At 49.8% G+C, this 20,554-nt stretch overlaps 1 protein-coding gene and 1 long non-coding RNA gene across 3 annotated transcripts in view; one reads left to right on the forward strand and one right to left on the reverse strand.

Moving 5' to 3' along the window:
* Window positions 1-2,999: 2,999 nt before the first annotated feature.
* On the forward strand, window positions 3,000-7,424 carry LOC140595343 (uncharacterized). The gene is made up of 2 exons (XR_011996877.1): window positions 3,000-6,840; window positions 7,041-7,424. It is a non-coding gene; the product is annotated as an uncharacterized lncRNA (long non-coding RNA).
* EYA2 (EYA transcriptional coactivator and phosphatase 2) overlaps window positions 3,917-20,554 on the reverse strand; it is a 264,886-nt gene continuing 248,248 nt past the window's right edge. For both annotated transcript variants that reach the window (XM_072735719.1, XM_072735720.1), the window contains 4 exons: window positions 18,089-18,203; window positions 16,975-17,096; window positions 11,555-11,655; window positions 3,917-4,712 (listed from right to left, as the gene is read on the reverse strand). In XM_072735719.1, coding sequence (XP_072591820.1) covers window positions 4,632-4,712; window positions 11,555-11,655; window positions 16,975-17,096; window positions 18,089-18,203 — 419 coding nt within the window. In that variant the 3' untranslated portion in view covers window positions 3,917-4,631. The remainder of the gene's footprint in view (window positions 4,713-11,554; window positions 11,656-16,974; window positions 17,097-18,088; window positions 18,204-20,554) is intronic.

A 20,554-nucleotide genomic window follows, 5' to 3' on the forward strand; every position in this document is an offset into this window, starting at 1 on the left:
AAAAATTTATTATTTATTTATGATACAGAGAGAGAGAGAGAGAGAGAGAGACAGAGACATAGGAGGAGGGAGAAGCAGGCTCCATGCCGGAAGCCCAACGTGGGACTTGATCCCAGGACTCCAGGATCATGCCCTGGGCTGAAGGCAGGAACCAAACCGCCAAGCCACCCAGGGATCCCCTTTTTCCTCCATTTTTATATAATCGGTGGCATGTGCCACAGGCTGTACCAAAACTGGCCTTTTTCACTTAGTGGTAGGTGTAGGAGACCTTCCCAGACTGATATGTGAGGAATAATCTTGTTCTTTTTCATGGTTGCATAGTATTCCACTATGAGGACATATCATAATTTAACCAGTTCATCGCTGATGGGTATTTGGGTTGTTTTCATTCTTTGCTTTGCTATTACAATGTTGTAGAAAATAAATCTGAATGGAGTTTTCACCCTACATATATATATATCTATAGATAAATTCTCAGAAGTGGAATTGCTGGATAAAACTTACAAACTGGATAAATATTACCAACTTTCCCTCCTCAGGAGTTTTGCCAGTTTCAGCTTCCACCAGCAATCTATGAAGGGCCCCATAGCTCCAATGGTACGGAGTCATAAACCTTTTATATTTTCTCAATCTGATGTGGAAAGTGGTATCTCAATGTAGGTGTGAGATTATCTTTTCATAAGTTTAAGAAGTTCTATTTTTTTTATAAGAAGTTCTATTTTTTTAAAGATTTTTAAAATTTATTTATTCATAGAGACACACACACACACACACAGAGGCAGAGACACAGGCAGAGGGAGAAGCAGGCTCCACGCAGGGAGCCCGATGTGGGACTCAGTCCTGGGTCTCCAGGATCACACCCCGGGCTGCAGGCGGCGCTAAACCACTGCACCACTGGGGCTGCCCAGGAAATTCTATTTTTAAAAGATTTTATTTTTGAGTATTTGCTACACCCGTGTGGGGCTTGAACTCCCAGCCCAAGATTGAGAGTCGAGTCTCTTGCTCTACTGATTGAGCCAGCCAGGTGCCCCAAGAAGCAGTTTTATTTTATTTTTTAAATGGAGCATGCAACATTTTGATCTCAGGGTTGTGGGTTTGAGTCCCATGCTGGATGGAGAGATTACTTAAAAAATAAAATCTTAGGGACGGCTGGGTGGTTCAGCAGTTGAGCGTCTGCCTTCAGCTCAGGGTATGATCCTGGGGTTTTGGGATTGAGTCCTGCATTGGGCTCCCTGCAGGGAGCCTGCTTCTCCCTCTGCCTGTGTCTCTGCCTCTCTCTGTGTCTCTCATGAATAAAATCTTAAAAAAAATACAATCTTAAAGTAAAATGTTTTATAGCCTTCAGGCATTTTACTTAAAAATTAAAAAAATTTTTTTTAAAGATTTTTATTTATTTTAGAGAGAGTGAGAGATAGAGCCTGAGCAGTGGGGAGAGGGAGAAGCAGGTTCCCCATTGGGCTGGGAGTCTGACGTGGGGCTTGATTCCAGGACTCTGGGATCATGACTTAAGCCTAAGGCAGATGCCCAACTGACTGAGCCATCCAGGTGCCCCAGATTTTATTTTTTTTACAGTAGTCTCTTCAGGGACACCTGGGTGGCTCAGCGGTTGAGTGTCTGCCTTTGGCTCGGGGTGTGATCCAGGAGTCAAGTCCCCCATTGGGCTCCCTGCATGGAGCCTGCCTCTTCCTCTGCCTATGTCTCAGCCTCTCTCTGTGTTTCTCATGGATAAATAAATAAAATCTTAAAAAAAAGTAAAGTAGTCTCTTCAATGTGGGGTTCAAACCTACAACCCCAAGATCAAGAGTCACACACTCTACCAACTGAGCCAGTCAAGCATTCCTAGCCTTCTAGTATTTTGAAAGATTTGGTTGTTGATAACAATTGGTTTCTTAGAGCTCTTTATATATTAGGGAGATTAAATTTTGCTCTTGTCACATTTAAATTTCAATTTGACGTTTGTTTTTGCTCCTATTTTTTAAATGAGTTTTTTAAAAAAAATTATCACTTTTTCTCTGCAAATACCTTATTCAAATTTGTGTCCCTTGGGTCTGGAATACTGCTAATGCATTTTATTTTTATTTTTTATGTTTATTTTTATAATTTTTAAATTTAAATTCAGTTCATTAACATATAGTGTATTGCTCATTTCAGAGGTTGAGTCAGTAATTCATCGTCTTCTATAACACCCAGTGGTCATTACATCACATGCCCTCCATAATGTCCACCCCTTCCCCTTCCCCCAGCAACCCTCAGTTTGTTACCTATGAATAAGAGTCCATTATGGTTTGTCTCTCTTGCTAGTGCATTTTATTTTTTATTTTTTTAAAGATTTATTTATTTATTTATGATAGACAGAGAGAGAGAGGCAGAGACACAGGAGGAGGGAGAAGCAGGCTCCACTCCGGGAGCCCGACGTGGGACTTGATCCCGGGACTCCAGGATCATGTCCTGGGCCAAAGGCAGGCGCTAAACCCCTGAGCCACCCAGGGATCCCCGCTAGTGCATTTTAGATGCTTGATTACCATCTGATGGAAAATGCCCCACTCCAGTTGTTGGTAATATGAACGACTGATTTCCTGAGTAGAAATCTGAGCCTATGTGATTTAATACTACTACTAACACTATTATGTGCTATATAAGTTGGGATGCTTTTGGTTGCAAATTACTAAGGAAGAACCAACTCAAAATATTTAAACCATAAGGACATTTGTTATTTCACACAATAAGTTTAACCTATGTTTCCAAAACAGTTGTCCTTTTAAGAATTGATGCTGTATCAGTGGGAATCTTCTACTCTCAGTCTGTGCACTATTGCCTATAAACGAAACCAAATGAAAGAGTCTAAAGATGGAGAGAAAGAGACTGAATTAAAAACAATTAAAGCCACATCTTGAATTCTGCATTTGAGATGGGTGTGTATGTGTGTGTGTGTGGGGGGGTAGGGGTCTGAGGCCACATATCCCTAAACTTTATAGTTAAGTAAGCCAAAGAATTGTTTTTTTTTTGTTTTTGTTTTTTTTTTTTTTTGGTTTTGCTTAAGTCACTTTATTGTGTTTCTGTCCTTTGCAACTGAAAGAAATTCCAATGGTGGCTCTGACTTCTAAAGCCCTTGGATAGGTAAATACCTTCAGCCCCAGAGGTCGACCTGAGGACTTCGTTGGGTCTCTGTCCTTCGGCTGGGCTGGTCAGGAAGTTCTGGAGTCATGCTCAGACTTCTGGAGGGCCAAGGGCTCTGGTTTGTGAGTGCTGAACAGTCCAGTTATTCTACTTCTAAGGTTGTTTTCAAGAGCTGCAAGGTACTGCTGAGGGAACAGTGAAGATTAAGCAGCTTGGGGCCAGTGAATCTTAACTCTCCACCACCCATCCATCCATCATCTGTTCCTCTATCCATCCACCCACCCCCATCTATAACCGTCTACTGTACATCTGTCCTACCGACCAGCTGACCTTTCCTTCCTTCCTTCCTTCCTTCCTTCCTTCCTTCCTTCCTTCCTTCCTTCCTTCCTTCTTTCCTTCCTTCCTTCCTTCCTTCCTTCCTTCCTTCCTTCCTTCCTTCCTTCCATGTCATATCTGTATCAGACTGTTATGGGTAATGAATATATAGATCGAGGAAGACACTGTCCTCAACCACTGGGAGCTCCGAGTGCTCTAGAATTCAGGCTAACACACTTACCTAACGGACTCTGGACTCCTAGCTTCCATCAGAACCAGCTTTGGACATTTAGTCATCACAACAGAAAAGTAGTTGACCACCTGGGTAGTTCATTTCAAGATTAAGGGTGGGTCTATCTTGTTTCACCCAAACCCCCTCTGTGTGGATGGTTGAAAGTCTACTGGTGTCTCTAACGGACACCTCTTAAAACAGAAATTAAGGAAGCCTCAAGAGTGGTCATAAAATAGTGACACCCTACCCCACTTCAAAATGTAAACGTGGTTTTATTTAATGCCTTTTATCCGTCACAAAGTACCACCTCCTCCCTGGGGTCCCCTCTTCCTAGAAAACAAGATGGCAGCATAAGGCACGTGCACTGTCCACAAGACGTCAGCTTAGGTCCTTAAAAACAAAAGTAAGCAATAGTCTTCCCATCAGCCCCGAATCGCCTCCCTCACCAATTGTTCAAAGAATGATTGTCCCCCCAAAGCACAACTTGGAGCAGAGAGTGCTTAAATTAGAACTGCACCACCCCACATGCCAGTTTAGAAAACAAAACCAAACCAACGACTAAGAAAACCAACAACACAGGTACGAGAGCATAATACCGGAGTAATGAGATTAGTCCATAAATTAAAAAGGAAAAAAACAAAACAAAACAAAACACAACCCAGGCCTGTTCCCTCCTCCGCACCAGCCCTCCCCCAGATCAGCAATTCCTCCCTTTTGTCCTGTGGGTCTTGTAGAAAAGCCTGGACTCCGAGCCAGCCCTCTTCTCCAAAGTTAAATATTCCGAAGCCACCGTGGGGTACTCTGCGTCTCAGGACCCGCGCTTGGACGGAAGGGACAGCTGCTGAGATGGTCGCCAGGCATGTCCTCTCGGCCGCAGGGACCCTGCCCGGGGTCCAGCGTCTGGCGGGAGGCGGGGAAGGCGAGGGCCTGGGTGGCGGGAGGGCAGGTGGCGAGGCCGTGGGTTCTGCTATAAATACTCCAGCTCCAGGGCGTGCCTCAGCGCCTCCAGGTCCGCGTGGCAGGATATCCGCCAGAAAGGCATGTTGTGCTGGAACACAGAGCGCAGCGCAGGGTCAGGGCCCGCATCGTGCCCCCCGCGGGCCGCCCGGCCCTAAAGTTAGAGCCTTCGGCGCCGTCCACCGAGGCAGCGGGGCCCGCGGGCATGTCCCAACCTCGAGGCACACCCCTCTCTGGCCAGCACCCACCGATCCGGCCGCACTGTTGTCTCTGCCCCCGGAGCTCGTGCTGCCTGGCTCGTCCCTCCCTGCCTGGTTCATCCCTCGGTGCCTGGTTCATCCCTAGATGCTTGGCTCATCCCTCCCCGCCTGGTTCATCCCTCCCCGCCTGGTTCATCCCTCCCTGCCTGGTTCATCCCTCCCCACTGGTTCATCCCTAGGTGCTTGATTCATCCCTAGGTGCCTGGTTCATCCCTCCCCTCCTGGTTCATCCCTAGGTGGCTGGTTCATCCCTTCCCGCCTGGTTCATCCCTCCCCGCCTGGTTCATCCCTAGGTGGCTGGTTCATCCCTCCCCTCCTGGTTCATCCCTAGGTGGCTGGTTCATCCCTCCCTGCCTGGTTCATCCCTCCCTGCCTGGTTCATCCCTCGCTGCCTGGCTCATCCCTCGCTGCCTGGTGCACTGTTTGACCCTCTCCCCTCCTTTGGGAAGGCCTTAGGTCTTAGGGGGTGCCCTGACACAGGATGAAGTCAGGTAGTGAGAAAGTCCTTCCTTCTTAAAAAGTTGTCCTTGATCCCACTACTTGGAAAGAAAGCCTCAGCCTGGTGCTCGCGTGTCCTTCACCCTCCTAACATTTGCTAAGCTCCATCTCAACACACAGAGCTGGTCCCAGCCAGCGTGGGGCAGGCAGGCCATGGTGGACCCACAGCGGTTTGCTTTCCTGCGAAAACATTTCCTGTGAAATGGGGATCCTGTTTGCCGTAGACAGCTGCTGCGGCTTTTTGTGGTGTGTGGCCACCTGCTAAGGGCTGCTATTCGGATTATGTTGAGGGGCCCGTGGACGTGAGGGGGCTGGAATGAACAGCCACAGCCACAAGTACGTGCGGAGTGCTGTGGCCCGGGGTGCATGTGCACGTGTGCAGGACTGGGGGTGGGGAAAGGTGGCCTAGTTTGGATTTCCCTGTGTCAGCCTGTGATACCCAGTGTTTCGTTTTGATTGATTGATTGATTGATTGAAGATAGAGAGGATGCATACGATGGGGGGGTATGGGGAGGGGCAGAGGGAGAAGCAGACTCCTCGCTGAGCCAGGATCTTGACATGGGGCTTGATCCCAGGACCCTGAGATCCTGACCTGAGCTGAAGGCAGACATGTCACCGACGGAGCCACCCAGGGGCCCCTATACCCACTGTTTTAAATAATTGTCTCTTAAATCCATCGCTGGGGAGCCAGACCCTGTGCTAGCGCTTTTCGTTTCCCATCTCGCCGAATTGCCAAAACAAAAAATCTAGAAACAAAAACACAACCACCTTTTTCAAATGGGGATGAGAGAGAGAAGCAAGAGAATGGATTTCAGCAGAGTTCAGTCACCGACCAGCCATGCCCCCTGATCATAGTCCTCACATCTGGGGAGGGCGTGCTGTGCGCCAGGCATCGTGCTCACGGGGCCCCCCACGTGACCTCCTTTAACCTGGCCTCCGATCCTCAGGGAGACACTCTGTTCTTCGGGCACAGATGAGGGCACTGAGCCACAGAGAGGTCATGTCAGGCTCCAGAGAAGCAAGCTGGCTGCATTTTTATCAACTGGAAAATCGAACCATTGGCTGAAGCTGTTGCCTGCCCAATACCACCTTCCCTTCTTTCTTGCTTCCCGAAATTGGCATTTGGCAGCTCTGTGCCCAGACCTAGGGGATGAGCTATGATCGGCTAAGCGAGCTGTGACAACCCCAGGGTTGTGTCCTGTATCCTGTGTGCCAGGGATGTGTGCTGTATCCCTCCTGACTTGTGACCTACCTACTGAAGCCAGTGAGGATGGTGGTGAGGGACTTCTGGGAAAGGTTTTCCTCCAGGATGAGAGGGAGGCGCCTGAGGAGAGAACCCCTTACTTTTCCCTTCCTGTTTGGATGCTGTCATGTTAGCATGTGATGCCTGGGGCTGTGGCAGCCTTTTTGAGAGCACGAGGCAACAAACCAGAAAATAAAAAGCCAAAGATGGTTAAAAAGGTAGGACAGGGATCCCTGGGTGGCGCAGCGGTTTAGCGCCTGCCTTTGCCCCAGGGCGCGATCCTGGAGACTCAGGATCGAATCCCACATCGGGCTCCCGGTGCATGGAGCCTGCTTCTCCCTCTGCCTGTGTCTCTGCCTCTCTCTTTCTCTCTCTGTGTGACTATCATAAATAAATAAAAATTAAAAAAAAAAAAAAGGTAGGACAAACAATAGAAAGGGATGCTCAGTGAATTTCTGACCCACTGAAACCACCTAGGGTACAAATAATCTTATTAGGTGAGCAAGTGTTTTACTTACTCAGCATTATATAGGCTTTCTGTGACCTGCAGATAAAAGATACTGAGCCTCCGTGAGACAGTCATTGGCCTTAAGTTGTCATCTGCTGCCTGGAGTTTGGCCCCCTGAGGTTCCATGTCCACAGGCTAGAAACTATGCAGGCATCCTTTTGGCTCCTGAAACACGTCATATCCCTTCCTGCCTCTGGGAGCCCCACACTTAATACCCTGCCAACTCTTCATACCACTGTTTACCTTTACCTTTCTGGCCTGTGGTAGGCAGAGTAACAGCACCCCCCCCCGCCCGCCAAGATACCCCTCTGATCCCTAGAACCTTGAATAAAGGGATTTTGCAGATGTGATTAAGTGAAGGCTCTTGGGATGGGGGGATGATTATCCAGAGGGCAGGGACTTTGATGTGCACAGCTGTGTGCTGGTGGAGCCTCCTGCACAGGTGGCACGCACACACAGCACCCCCCCCTTCGCCCCCCGGAGTCCCAGAGAAGAAATTCACAGGTACGAAATGAACAAGATGGTTTTGTGTTGTGTGAGCACCATGAAGGAGGCAGGGAGGCAGGGCAGAAAGCAGCTGGGAAGGGTGTCTGTTCTGATAGCGGGCTTGGGGGAAGGCCTCCCCAGAGGGTGACAGTTAAGCAGGCCCCAGAGAGCAAGAGGGAGGTGCAAACCCATATGTGTGTGTGTGTGTGTGTGTGTGGGGGGGGTGATGGAGGCAGAAGACAAAGCAAGTGCAAAGGCCCTGAGGACAGTTTGAGCTTAGAATGTCAGGTTCACTGCTGCACTGCATGGCTCCTGGCACAGAGTAGGTGCCCAAGAAACACACAGGGACGGGATAAAGAGGAAGGGAGAGGGGAGAAGAGGGAAGGCGGGCTCCTGAAGACCTCAGTGAACACATCTTTTTCTCTTTCGCTCAAGGGAAGCAGCATACTATCCATCATGGGCAACGGATGCCATTTCTTTAATGCCTTCCAGCTCCCCCACCCCTCCTCACCCCAGCCAAACCTTCCTCTCTCTGCAAAGATGGATTTTGGTTCCTGCCTGGCCAATCCTGTCCCCCCTATAAAGAGTGTAATTCATTTTTCTGGGAGGAAATGAGCAATCGTGGAAGAGAATGTCTCAGCCACCTCCATCCCAGGCCTAAAGCACAGGTGGATTTATCACTTGTGGAGAGGTGGAGACAAATGACCCACTAAAATGGAGATATTAACAACACTGGCAGCCCAAACAGTCAAAGCCCCTTGTCCTGTCGCCGTATTTCATGCTGCTCAGGTGTCCAGCAGCCTGGGCTAATGACTCCCATCCATCAGGCCGGGAGAGTGGCTGGTGCACAGCATTTCTCGCTAATGGGCTGGGGCCACTGCTTCAGATAGTCGCAGAGGTTTCTAGGGGAGCTCAGTGTATGATGGGGGTGTGTGTGCCCTGGTCTTCTTCGGTAGACTCCCACCCTTGCCAGACCAGCTCAGGGGTGAGGACAGAGTGAATCTCCCAGGTCCACCTCCTTCCTGCTTGGTAGTTGGAGCAAAACGCACATTAGTTTGCATGTACCCGCTGTGTGACCCGAGGTACATCAATGAACCTCTCTGAGTCTCAGCTACATCCTCTATAAAATAAAGCCAGTGATACCCACTCTGCAGGGGGTGGTTTGAGGAGTTCAATAAAATGATGATGCCAGGAATGGAGAGGGGTGGTAAGGGCAGGCGGTGAGGTCAGACTCCCCTAGGTGCCAGTGACAGCCCTGCCACATGCCAGCGGTGATGGAGACTGCCAGCCACCTCCCACATCCCTTCCCCCACTTCTGTCTCAGAAGCAGCCCCCATTTTTCTCAGCTGAGTACCTGGTGGCTGAGAATAGAGGCGACATCTCCCAGCCAGGGCGGCAGCGGGGCGTGACCATGTGATCCAGGTCTGGCCGCTGGGACCTGAGCAGTGGTGATGCCCCCCTGTATCACCTGTGCCCTTAAAGGGATGAGGTTTCCTTACCCTTTCCCCTCCCAGTGGCCGCAGTGCAGACCTGGGGGTACTGGGGGGGCTACAGGCAGAGCAACAAGGTGGAAGGAGCCTGGGGCCCTGGGGCCCTGGGGTCCCAGCAGGGAGAGACCTATCTGTTGCCAGCATCTCTGGCGACCCCAACCCCACCCCGCTGAACCCGGACAGACACCCTCCCGCCCAGCCCCTGCTGGAGACCACCCACTCCACCCCCCGGCTCTGCCCAGTAAGGTGCGTCTCCTGTGCTCTGAGCAGCCGAGACATTCAGGTGAGTTTTCACTGTCTGTGCAAATTACCATTTAGATTTTCTTTCCCGCTGGTTCTACAGGAAGGAGAAGCTCCTCTGGACTTCTAGACTCCCCGACCCCACTGTCCTGGGCAGTGCTAACAGAGACTCGGGCTCTGAGGACACTGCGCAGGGTCCCTGTGCTCAGCCCTGGGTGCATGTTCCCCCGAAGTTGTTACGGGTGAGGAAGAGCTGCTCAGAGTGGGGGCAGAGCGGGGGTTCAGGGTAAAATGTGCACATCGGGGTCTCCTCTTTCTGTGGGAGCAGGGCTGGAGGTAGGGGGAGGCCAGGGCAGAGCCTGGTCCGCCCAGACGGCGAGCTCAGACTACCCATTCTCAAAGGGGGAATAGCCTGGCCCCTAGGGGTCAATGTGGAAATTTCTAGCGGTGTGAATTTCGAGTCCTAATGATTTGGGGGCACTGCCGGTAGGGGCAAGTGTCCTGCCTCATCTCTTGGTTCCTCCCTCAGACTGCCTTCCCTCTAAAATCTACTTGGCTCACTCCCTCACCTTCTCCTCTCCTTGCTCAGAGGTCACCCGGCAGCGAGGCCTACCTTGACCACTGTGTACACTGGCAACTGCCCCGCCCCCACGGTCCCATCTGTTCTCGGTCCCCGCTTTATGGTCCTCCAGAGCTCTGGTCACCACCTCACACAGGTTACACTTGTGTTTATTGCCTGGTCCCAAGCTGGAGCTGAGGGAGGGGTGAGGGCCTCTCCCTTCTGCTCACTGCAGGTTCCCCAGCACCCGGGACAACCTCGGGTACATAGTAGATGGAGCTTTCCCACTAGCTGGAGTGTCTGCAATTAAGACCCCAATCAGGGATCCCTGGGTGGCGCAGCGGTTTGACGCCTGCCTTTGGCCCAGGGCGCGATCCTGGAGACCCGGGATCGAATCCCACGTCGGGCTCCCAGTGCATGGAGCCTGCTTCTCCCTCTGCCTATGTCTCTGCCTCTCTCTCTCTCTCTCTCTCTGTGACTATCATAAATAAAATAAAAATAAAAAATAAATGGTTCATCCCTCATTAAAAAAAAAGACCCCAATCACAGGGGCGCCTGGGTGGCTCAGTGGCTGAGCATCTGCCTTTGGCTCAGGTCGTGATCCTGGGGTCCCGGGATTGAGTCCTGCATTGGCCTCCCTGCAGGGAGCCTGCTTCTCCCTCTGCCTGTGTCTCTGCCTCTGTCTGTGTGTCTCTCATAAATAAATAAATAACATCTTTTTTTTTTCTTTAAAAAAAAGACCCCAATCCTATAGGCCCTGAAGAAAGAAAACAGCGGGAGGAGGGAGTTCCAGGCAGGCCTGTGTCACGGGGAGACCCAGTGGTAGCTGATCAGGGATTCTTGCCTCAGAAACGTTGCTGGAACCTGAGGCCTAAAGGGTGGAGTCTGGGGGAGCTGGGAGGGGAGGAGCCTTGCAGGTGGTGAGGCCTTCTAGCTCCACCCCCAGGCCCTCTCCGGGGACCCTCAGGGCCCTCCCTCTTTTTTCAGGCTCTGTCCCCTGAGACTCTAAACATTTCTGCATTTCCCTGGAATCTGTCGCTGGGGATGGAAGGGGGAAACCAGGTCCTCCCAATTAAGCTCTGTGACATTAACAATCCACTTCCCAGGCCTCGGGGTGGGGGGTGGCAGGCTCTCTGGGATGCTGTTGACAGGTCCAGACCCAGGACTTTGGCAGCTGTTTCTTTTCCAAGAGCAGAGCTGTGGCCACCAGAACCCCCTGCCCCTCTGCTCATGGGCCCGAGATCACAAGTGCAGGATTTTCTTTCTCATTAGCTTAATGCTGTCTTTATTAACTGGGAAGGGTTCCTGGAACATATGATCAGTGAGCATGAAATAAAGCGCACACACGTGCACCAGCCCCCCACCGGCCTGCCCTGACAGAGTGTCTCCGGGCTCCCGAGCAGTTGTCCTAGAAAAAATCCAGGGCTACCAGGGGCGGCAGCCAAAGGCACCGAGGGGGATTTGCAGAAGGAAATTACTCAGGATGCTTCTGCGATTGCAAATGGGAAGGGCCCCGGGAGCTAAGGGCTGGGAAGGAGGGGACCCAGCCAGGGCCCGGGCTGGGGGTGGAGGAAACCCAGGGAAAGAGCCCAGGAAACCCATGAGACAGGCTCGAGAGAAGCAGCACGGCCCAGAGACGGAAGCACTACCTTCTTGGCCCCCTGCTCCTCTTCGACGCCGTCACCGATCACGATGTAGACGGCTTTTCTGCCGAATCTCTGCATTATCCTCTCGAAACAGCTCTCCTTTCCTGCACATGCAAGAAGGGAAGAAAGAAAAGGTGCTTGCTGAGCGCCCCGACTGCGGGCACTGGCACCCACTGACCAAGTGTTTGCCCGGCCATCCTCCTAATCCTTTCATCCTCAAGCACATGAGTGTCTCCGGTGGGGACTGTCGCCCTCCCCACGTGAGGGGGGACAGCGGGGTTTGCCCATGGGGACACAGAAGAGGCAGCACGGGGGCCTGGAGCTGACTCCCGAGGCAATGCAACCGGCTGGGGTGGGGGCGCCGGACCCTCGTCACAGTCGAGGACACCAGGCTCCATGAGAGCACGTGATTCAGGAGGCACAGGTGCCAGGATTCCCACGTCCACAGGTGGCAGCCTGGTGACACCCCTGGCTCTTGGGTTGACTCCCCAGTGTTTTTTTTCTTGCTTCCCATTGATGACCACCCCTTTGTGTTTTCCTCCTTCCCAGGTGTGTCGGTGGCAGCGTAAATCTAGACACACTGGATTCAGATCTTAGCTCATCCCGATGGTGTCGGCAAGTGAAGTAACAGAAAGGGAAGCAGCAGTGCTAACAGGAGTGGTCACTCTCTGACTTCACTGTATGCTAAGTGCTCCGCCCGCAACGGGATTGCTCGGCCTCCGCGTTACTGGCATGTAGGGCTGGGTGAATCTTTGCCGCGGGGGCTGCCTTGATCCTTGGGGACGTTTGGTGGCATCCCTGGTCTCCACCCTGGAGATGCCCGTAGCATGTCCTCCAGTTGGAACACAAAAGAATGTCTCCAGGTGTTGCTAAATATCTCCTGGGAGGCAAAAGGCTTCCCCACGCTGTTGGGAAACACTGACATTATTCATTTACTGTCATCACCACAATCCTTATGAAATTGCCATTAATAGAATTCCCATTTTAGAGATAAACAGGCTGGCGGAGTGCCCCGAAGACGAGCGGAGGAGGAGTAGCAATAGTAGTTATAATAAAACAGCTCTTATTTTTGAGCACTTGTGCTCTGCTGGGAACTTGCACTATTCCCCTTTGTCATATGTTTGGAGGTATTTTGATCATCCTTTTTTTTTTTTTAAGAGATTTTATTTATTCATGAGAGACACAGAGAGAGACAGAGACATAGGCAGAGGGAGAAGCTGGCTCCCTGTGGGGAGCCCGATGCAGGACTCAATCCTGGGACCCTGGGATCCTGCCCTGAGCCAAAAGCAGACGCTCAACCCCTGAGCCACCCAGGCATCCCTTAATTATCCAATTTTACAGGCACAGAGAGGTGAAGTCACTTGCCTGGGGCACTCAGCTAGCGAGCACAGTTCAGGATTCGAACCTAGGCTGCCCCAGTTGCTTGAGCTCTGAGCTACTCTGTTCTACTGCTCTAGGTAGGACTCAGCCCTGCCATAGACCATCCCTTCCTCTGTGTTTGCTTTCTCCTCTGTGAAGAGGAGCTGTGGCCAGGTTGAGCTGCAAATCCTGTCTTCTGAGAGCAGAATTATGGTACTACAGGGCAGCCCTGGTGGCACAGCGGTTTAGTGTGCTGCCTGCAGCCCGGGGTTTGATCCTGGGGACTCTGGATCGAGTCCCATGCCTGTGTGGAGCCTGCTTCTCTCTCTGGCTATGCCTCTGCGCCCCCCTCTCTCTGTGTCTCTATGAATAAATAAAAATCTTTAAAACAAACAAAAAAGATTAAAAAAAAGAATTATGGCACTACACCTTGCAAAGCCTTGCACTACAGCATGTGGAGCCTCCCTACTCCCTACTCCCTACTCCACTGATGTTGGGTGGGCCATATGACTTGCTTTGACCAATATGGAATGCTAGGGACCTGCCACAGGTGGTGTGGCTTGGCTCCCTTTACTTCTGCCTCTGTTATGGGAAGAATGTGCCCCTGATGGCCACAGTGAGGGACGATCCCCCAGTGAGAGGATCTATAGAACAGGGCAGAACCTGGAGGCAGCCCTCGCGGAGCCACAGTGGACTGCCCACGCCTGTGAGCGAGAAGTAAACCCTGTAAGCCACTGAGTGTTTGTTATGCAGCATTATCAGAGCAAAAACCTGATTACTGAAAAAAATTAACTTTTCAAGTTAAAACAGGGAGCTGGAGGCCAAATTTCTGTGCAGTCTCAAATTTGATTGCCCTCAGTTAGTTGACCTCCAGGCTGCCAAAGTGAGAAACAAGTTGCTCTAACATTTCCCTGATAGAAACAGAATCAGGGGGACACCTGGGTGGCTCAGTGGTTTGGCGCCTGCCTTCGGCCCAGGGCATGATCCCAGAGTCCCGGGATCGAGTCCCACATTGGGCTCCCTGCGTGGAACCTGCTTCTCCCTCTACCTGTGTCTCTGCCTCTCTCTCTCTCTCTCTCCCTCTACCTGAGTCTCTGCCTCTCTCTCTCTCTCTCTCTCTCTCCCTGTACCTGAGTCTCTGCCTCTCTCTCTCTCTCTCTCATGAATGAATAAATAAATAAAATCTTAAAAAGAAACAGAATCAGGGGTGCCTGGGTGGCTCGGTCAGTTAAACATCTGCCTTTGCCTCTGGCTGTGGTCCTGGGGTCCTGGGATCGAGTCCTGTGTCAGGCTCCCTGTTCAGTGGGGAGTCTGTTTCTCCCTGCTGCCCCTCCCCTCTGCTCTTGTTCTCTCTCTCTCTCAAAAAAAAAAAAATCTTAAAAAAAAAAAAAGAATCAATGGGCTGCATGACAATATTTGATGTGCCTGGGTTACAGATTCCTTTCTTGCAAAATCTACAGAAAAAAAAGGTGCTGTTAAATGAAACTTTGCTTTAAAACTTTTATGATAGGACTGAGTGGAGTCTTTGGTGTGTTCATGGTCACTGTGAGTTTTCCATACTTATCTGGCCACTGACTGGATCCTTTGTTCAGGAATTCTCTTTCAGACGTGACATCCTAGACCAGAGTTTCTCAAACAAACCAGTTTCTCAAACATTCCTGAACAACTGTGACCAAATCTGGGAACCAATGTTATGTAATCTTTAAAAAAAATCAACTCACACTTCTAGTTTTACTTAAATGAATTCATTTAAATACAGAAGAGAATCACTGTATTAAAAAGAACACCAGTCACCCCATTAGGACAGTTATCATCAAAAAAAGAGAGACCAGAACAGGTGTTGGTGAGGATGTGGAGAAACTGGAAGCCTTGTGCACTGTTGGTGGGAATGCACAATGGTGCAGCTGCTACAGAAAACAGTACGGCACTTCCTCAAAAAATGAAAAATAGAATTACCCTCTGATCCACCAATTCCACCACTGGATATTTATCCCAGAGAATTGAAAGCAGAGTCTTGAAGAGGTATTTGTACACCCATGTTGACAACAGCATTGTTTTACAATAGCCAAGAGGTGGAAGCAACCCACGTATCTATGGACAGATCCATGGATAAACAAAACGTAGCATAAATATATAACGGACTACTTGTTACTCAGCCTTAAAGAGGAAGGGAATCTGACACATACTACAACATGGATATGACCCTTGAGGACATCATGTTAAGTGAAATAAGCCAGTCACAAAAAGACAAATATTACATGATTCCACTTACACGAGGTCTCCAGAGCAGTCACATTTGTAGAAACAGGAAGTAGAAGGGTGGTTGCCAGGGGCTGAGGGCAGGGAGGAATGGGGAGTTCCTATGTAGTGCAGACTTAATTTTAGTTCTAGAGATGGAAAGAGTTCTGGAGGTGGATGGTGGGGATGGTGGCACAACGATGTGAATGTGGCTAAGGAGGTAAATTTCATGTTATGTGTATTTTACTATAATTAAATACAAAAAATATTTTAAAAAGAGGTTCTAAATAAGCCTGCAGAGGCACATGACCACAGTGTGCAGAAAGAAAATGACAGGCTCATCAGCTCCTGTTGCAGAAACTCTAAGGGCCGTCTGGGGTCTGAATTTCATTTTAAAATTTAAAAATCTAATGGCACTTTTCTGTAATGTTCAGGCCTAGAACTTCAGTAAAGGCAAAAAATGTTCTGGGAAAATGCTTCCAAAGTAATATATATGTATTATATTATATATATTTATTATTTATATATTATTTATATATGTATAATATATATTTATTTCAGAAAAAAAACAAAGGTAAAAATTTCCAATTAAAAACCTCTTAACTGGGACACCTGCGCGGCTCGGGTTGAGCATCTGCCTTTGGCTCAGGGTGTGATCCTGGGGTCCTGCAATCGAGTCCTGCATCAGGCTCCCCACAGGGAGCCTGCTTCTCCCTCTGCCTAGGTCTCTGCCTCTCTGTGTGTGTCTCTCATTAATAAATAAAGTCTTTTAAAAAAAGCAACCTCTTAACTAACTAGATTTATTTTGCATTATTATACAGTTTTAGGTGATGTAAGAATAAAAAACCCAGTTCCCCACCTCCCCCAAACCAATATGACTAGCTCTGCTGATAAATGATGCTGTTCATTTCTAGTTATTAAATTCTCTTATCTGATGGAAGCTCTGAAGCCTAAGGCTTGTTCTCTTTGTTAATAAGGGAGATTATTAAGCATTAAGAGAGATGTCAAAGCAGTATAACACTAAATTGAGAGTCTCTCCTTAAAAAAGAATGAAAAAAAAAAAAAACAAACCAATTTTCTCTCTGTATGGTTCAAGGTTATTTGATGACTTGTACCACCTAAATTAAAATCACCTCATGTGCCATGCTGTGGTGGAAACTATTTTAGTAATAGAATTCCATGACTTACCTGGGTTTGAGACACTTAGCTATGGACTACATTTCCCAGCCTCCCTTGCAACTAGCTGTGGCCATGTGACTAAGCTGGGGCCAATAGGAGGTGAACAGAAGTGCCAGGTATCCTGTCTTGAGTCTTGGCTTTAAAACATTGGACCCGTATTACTCCTTCCTCTTTCCCCACTTCCTATGAGCCTGAATGACAGTGTGGCAGGATTTGGATTTGACCACACATGTAAGAAAAAAAACACCAGGGATGGTGGAAAAAAAAGATGGGAAGGACCTGGGATCCTGGGTGTATGTGAGTTGTCCCACTAGCCTGGATCACCCACCTCTGGTCCGTGGACACGTGAGGGGGAAATAAGCTTTGATTCTGATGTGAGCCCTTGTATTTGGGGTGTGCTTGTTATAGCAGCTTTGCAGGTATCCTAACTAATACCTACACTTTATAAAACTACGGAACTAACCACTTCCTTTGGAAGCTGAGGTTGAAGCGAGTGGCTTGTGGGATTCTTTCGGGGATCTGAGTCATGCCTGCGGACAAGTTGTTTAGCTTCCCCAGAGCAGCCTTCCTTAAGCTTCCCAAACAAGGGTTGGAGAGCTAGGCCCACCCTCCCTCCCTGCATCACCCCAAGGTCTGCTTCTCCCTACCTGTCTTGGTTGCACTGTAGATGTTCTCAATAGGAAACACGGAGCCCAGTCCATACAGCAGGACTTTGGCCAGGGCAGGGATTAGTTGAGTGGTAGTGACCAGCACATTGACACAGTTTGGCCTGAGGACAAAGAAGATGGGGTCAGAGCACCAACCAACAGCCAGGCCAGGCCTCACCCTACAGCACGAGCCTGGAGCTGGCCAGAGTTCCAGTGGGGTTTGGAGGCTCTGGCTATGTCATCGTCAGGAGAGGGTAGGGCCCAAAGATCCTTCAGCTGTTCCTCTTGTTTAAGCCTGAGGCTGCCTGGCATACTGAAACATAATACTGAAATATTACTCACAGTGTTAAAATGTAATGCTTATTTAAAACAAACGTTTCTTGCCAGGGCCCATATTTATACAGCTGCAGCCACTCGGTAAGATAAATGAGCAAATATGGATCAGGTGTAGGACAATAGGGAGCAGTGAGGACTAGGGTAAACTGGGGAGCACCTGGCAGTTCTGATATTTTGACAGAACCAACTTCAGACACCTGGAGCCAGGGATTCCCTTTCCCAATCTTCGGGACAAAGCGTGTATTAAAACAGGACACATCAGCAGGATGGGCTCATGGGCTACCATCTCGTAACCATTCATATGTTGGGTTGCAAGATTTTTGGAGGCTAGTGCAGAGGGTAATTTGTTCTCTGGCTCAGATGATCTTGTGTAAGAGCAAGAGGCAATTTCCTGGGATGCCTGGAATGAAACTGGACCCTCCTTGCCTCCTAAGTGCCTGCCAGGTGATCTGCAGCCTACTATAGTTAAAGTGGTTTTCAGTGGGCTTTGTCGTGACTGGTGGGTGTTGTGGGCACAAGGGGATGGGACAGATGGTCCTACGTACAAAGGTCTCTGGCTCTGTTGGACCCTGGTAAGTCTCAGCACCTGTTTGCCCAGCTGGGCTCCAAGCTGTCCCTGGTACTGTACTATGTAACACTTCCGTGTTACCAAATGTCTGGAAAGTGTGCAAGGGAGGATTTGGAGGGTCCAGTTCTCCAGGTGTGGAAATGGAGGAGCGGCCGCCCTCGAATGGGAGCAAGTTCAGAGGCACAACAGAGAATGGGGGCTCCCACCTACCGGGAATTGATGAGGTTGAGCGCTTTCAGAGAGTGGGTCAGCCAGAGGTCGGTCAGCGCTTCCAGCTCGGCTCTGAGCTGTAGCCACGTCTCTCTTTTGGGAGCTCCTATCAAGCCTAGGGACAAGGAAAATAAAGACATGGTATTTATCATTTGAGAGGTCTGGGAGGTAGTTAGGGGAGTCTAGCTACTGGTGCCCTGATGTTTCAAATCAGATGATGACCAAGGTCAATGATATTCAGTGATTTTAATCTTATTTTAGGATTGATTGATCCATCATCCTATCCACTGATGGATCCATTCATCCACCCAACCCCTTATCCACCCATCTGCCAGCCCATCCCTCCCTCTGCCCATCCATCCAACAAATAATTTGGGAATGCCTTCTGTGTGCTCAGTGTTGTAATAGGACAGATGAACACAGATGAACAGAAAATTATAAAGTTTATGTTGTTACAGTGGAGACAAAAAAAACAAATAATAAAATGACTAACATTTATTGAGTGCTTACTATGTGTATGGCCCTGTGCTTTTAACACAATTTATTTCATTCATTTTCATGGTGACCCTAGAAATGGACACTCTTCTTTTTTTTTTTAAATTGAGATATAATTTCAGATAACATTGTGTAAGTCAGGTGGAGAAGCTGAGGCTTAGTGAGGTGGACAGGCTTGCTCACTGCAGGAAGAAGTACGGAGATAGGTGTGGCACCCGGGCAGCAGACCTCCCCAGCCCACTCCATGGGGTCTCTGAACCTGACTGTCAGTTTCTCAGCCATCAAGGCCCTTAAGATCAAGTTCAGACTCCAGAGCCCATGCCCCAGGGCCTGCTTCGTTGCTTGTCTCATCTCTTGCCATTGCCCTGCTGTCCTTCCGTTCCCACCCTAATGGCCTCCTCTTTGTCCCCTGACGCACCCAGTACGTTTCCGTCTCGAGACCTTTGCACATTCATCTCAGAGCCTGGAGCACCCTTTACTGTCTTACCTTCCCTTTTGGCCTAAATCCTTCATACTCAGTTTCAATGTCATTTCTTCTGGAAGGCCTACGCTGGCTCTACTTTGTACTCTCCCGACATGCACCTCTTCTTGATAGCTCTTGTCACAAATACGACTTCACACACATCTCTGTGATCATGTGTTTGATGTCCGCTTCAACCACTATGCTGTTTGCTCCATGAGGGCAGGGACCAAGCTGGTTTTGTTTGCCACCGCGGTACCAGCCCCTGGGAGGTACTACAGCAGTATTTGTTCAAGGGAGAAGGATTTCATGCGGACAAAACGTTGCAGGTGGTCTCTGGTTTTCCTTCTCTCTGCACCTTCCCCACAGCCCCGGAGCAGGGGCCCTTAATAACAAAGCAAACTGTCAGGGGCACAGTACCATAGTTTACAAGAGTCTCCCCACATGTACTGCCGTGGGTAGCTAGCTGGTCAACCGCTCCAACTTTGCACCTGTTAGAAGTACGCTCCAAGCTTCTGTCTGCTTGGTCCCTACCCTCAGCTCTTCCCCAGGCTTGGTCTCCTTCCCCAGATGGGAGTAACATTTAAGAAGTGCTCACTGTGGGGCGGCACATTTCTAAGCAACTCCCATATATCAATTCAAATTATCCTGACGTGTATCCTATGAATTGGGCAACATGATTATTCCCAGCTTACACCTGAGGAAACTGAGGCACAGAGGGTTAAGTAACCTGCTCAGGGTTATAACAGGACGTGGCAGAGGGAGGTGTGAACTCAGGCAAAGGCCTCTGAACCCAGCCGTGCTTCCTGATGTTGACTTGTTAAGCCTTTTCTACCTTCATCCTGTATCTTGTGGATGTCTCTCTTCTGAGCTCAACTTCCAGAACCCTTGGGATCTTGGGGTGTGTGGTGACCCCCAGGCTGGAGGCTGTGGCCCCCATTAGGCTCGTTCTGTGATGCAGAAAGAGCTGGGGGAGAGGAGAGGGGAGGTAGCATGCAGAAACTGGGGTGGGGGGGCTGCCCACAGTGTCCTGCCAGGTGCGAGCTCCACTCGCCTGCTGACACATCGGGCAATTTCCCCTCAGCTTAGGGGAGAGCAAAGCAGCCGGAAAGAAGTCCCGGGTGTTTGCTGGGGCTTAACCTGGATGAGGAGTAGGTGGTCTCTGCTGGCGGGCTCCATCCCTGTCTCCTGCATTCCAGGCACACCTGCTCCCCTCCTCTGCCCACGTAGGGGTGGGTGAGCAAGCAGGGCTGACCCTGAAGCTCTCTCTTCACTCTCGCAGTCAGACTCGGGTGTGAGAGGCCACGGGGTGTGGGCAGAGGTGGGGAAGCGGCTGGCTGTGTGATGCCGGGCAGGTTACTGAACGTCTCTGATCTCGCTTTCCACCTTTATACCACACAGCTGATAAAAGCACTTACCTCATGGGGATCTTATAAAGAGCAAATAAGATATTAGATGAAGAGCCCTGCTAACAGAGCCTGGCGGACAGTAAGCGCTCAATTAAACATTAG

This window comes from Vulpes vulpes, chromosome 14, assembly GCF_048418805.1.
Source record: "Vulpes vulpes isolate BD-2025 chromosome 14, VulVul3, whole genome shotgun sequence".
Lineage (NCBI taxonomy): Eukaryota > Metazoa > Chordata > Mammalia > Carnivora > Canidae > Vulpes > Vulpes vulpes.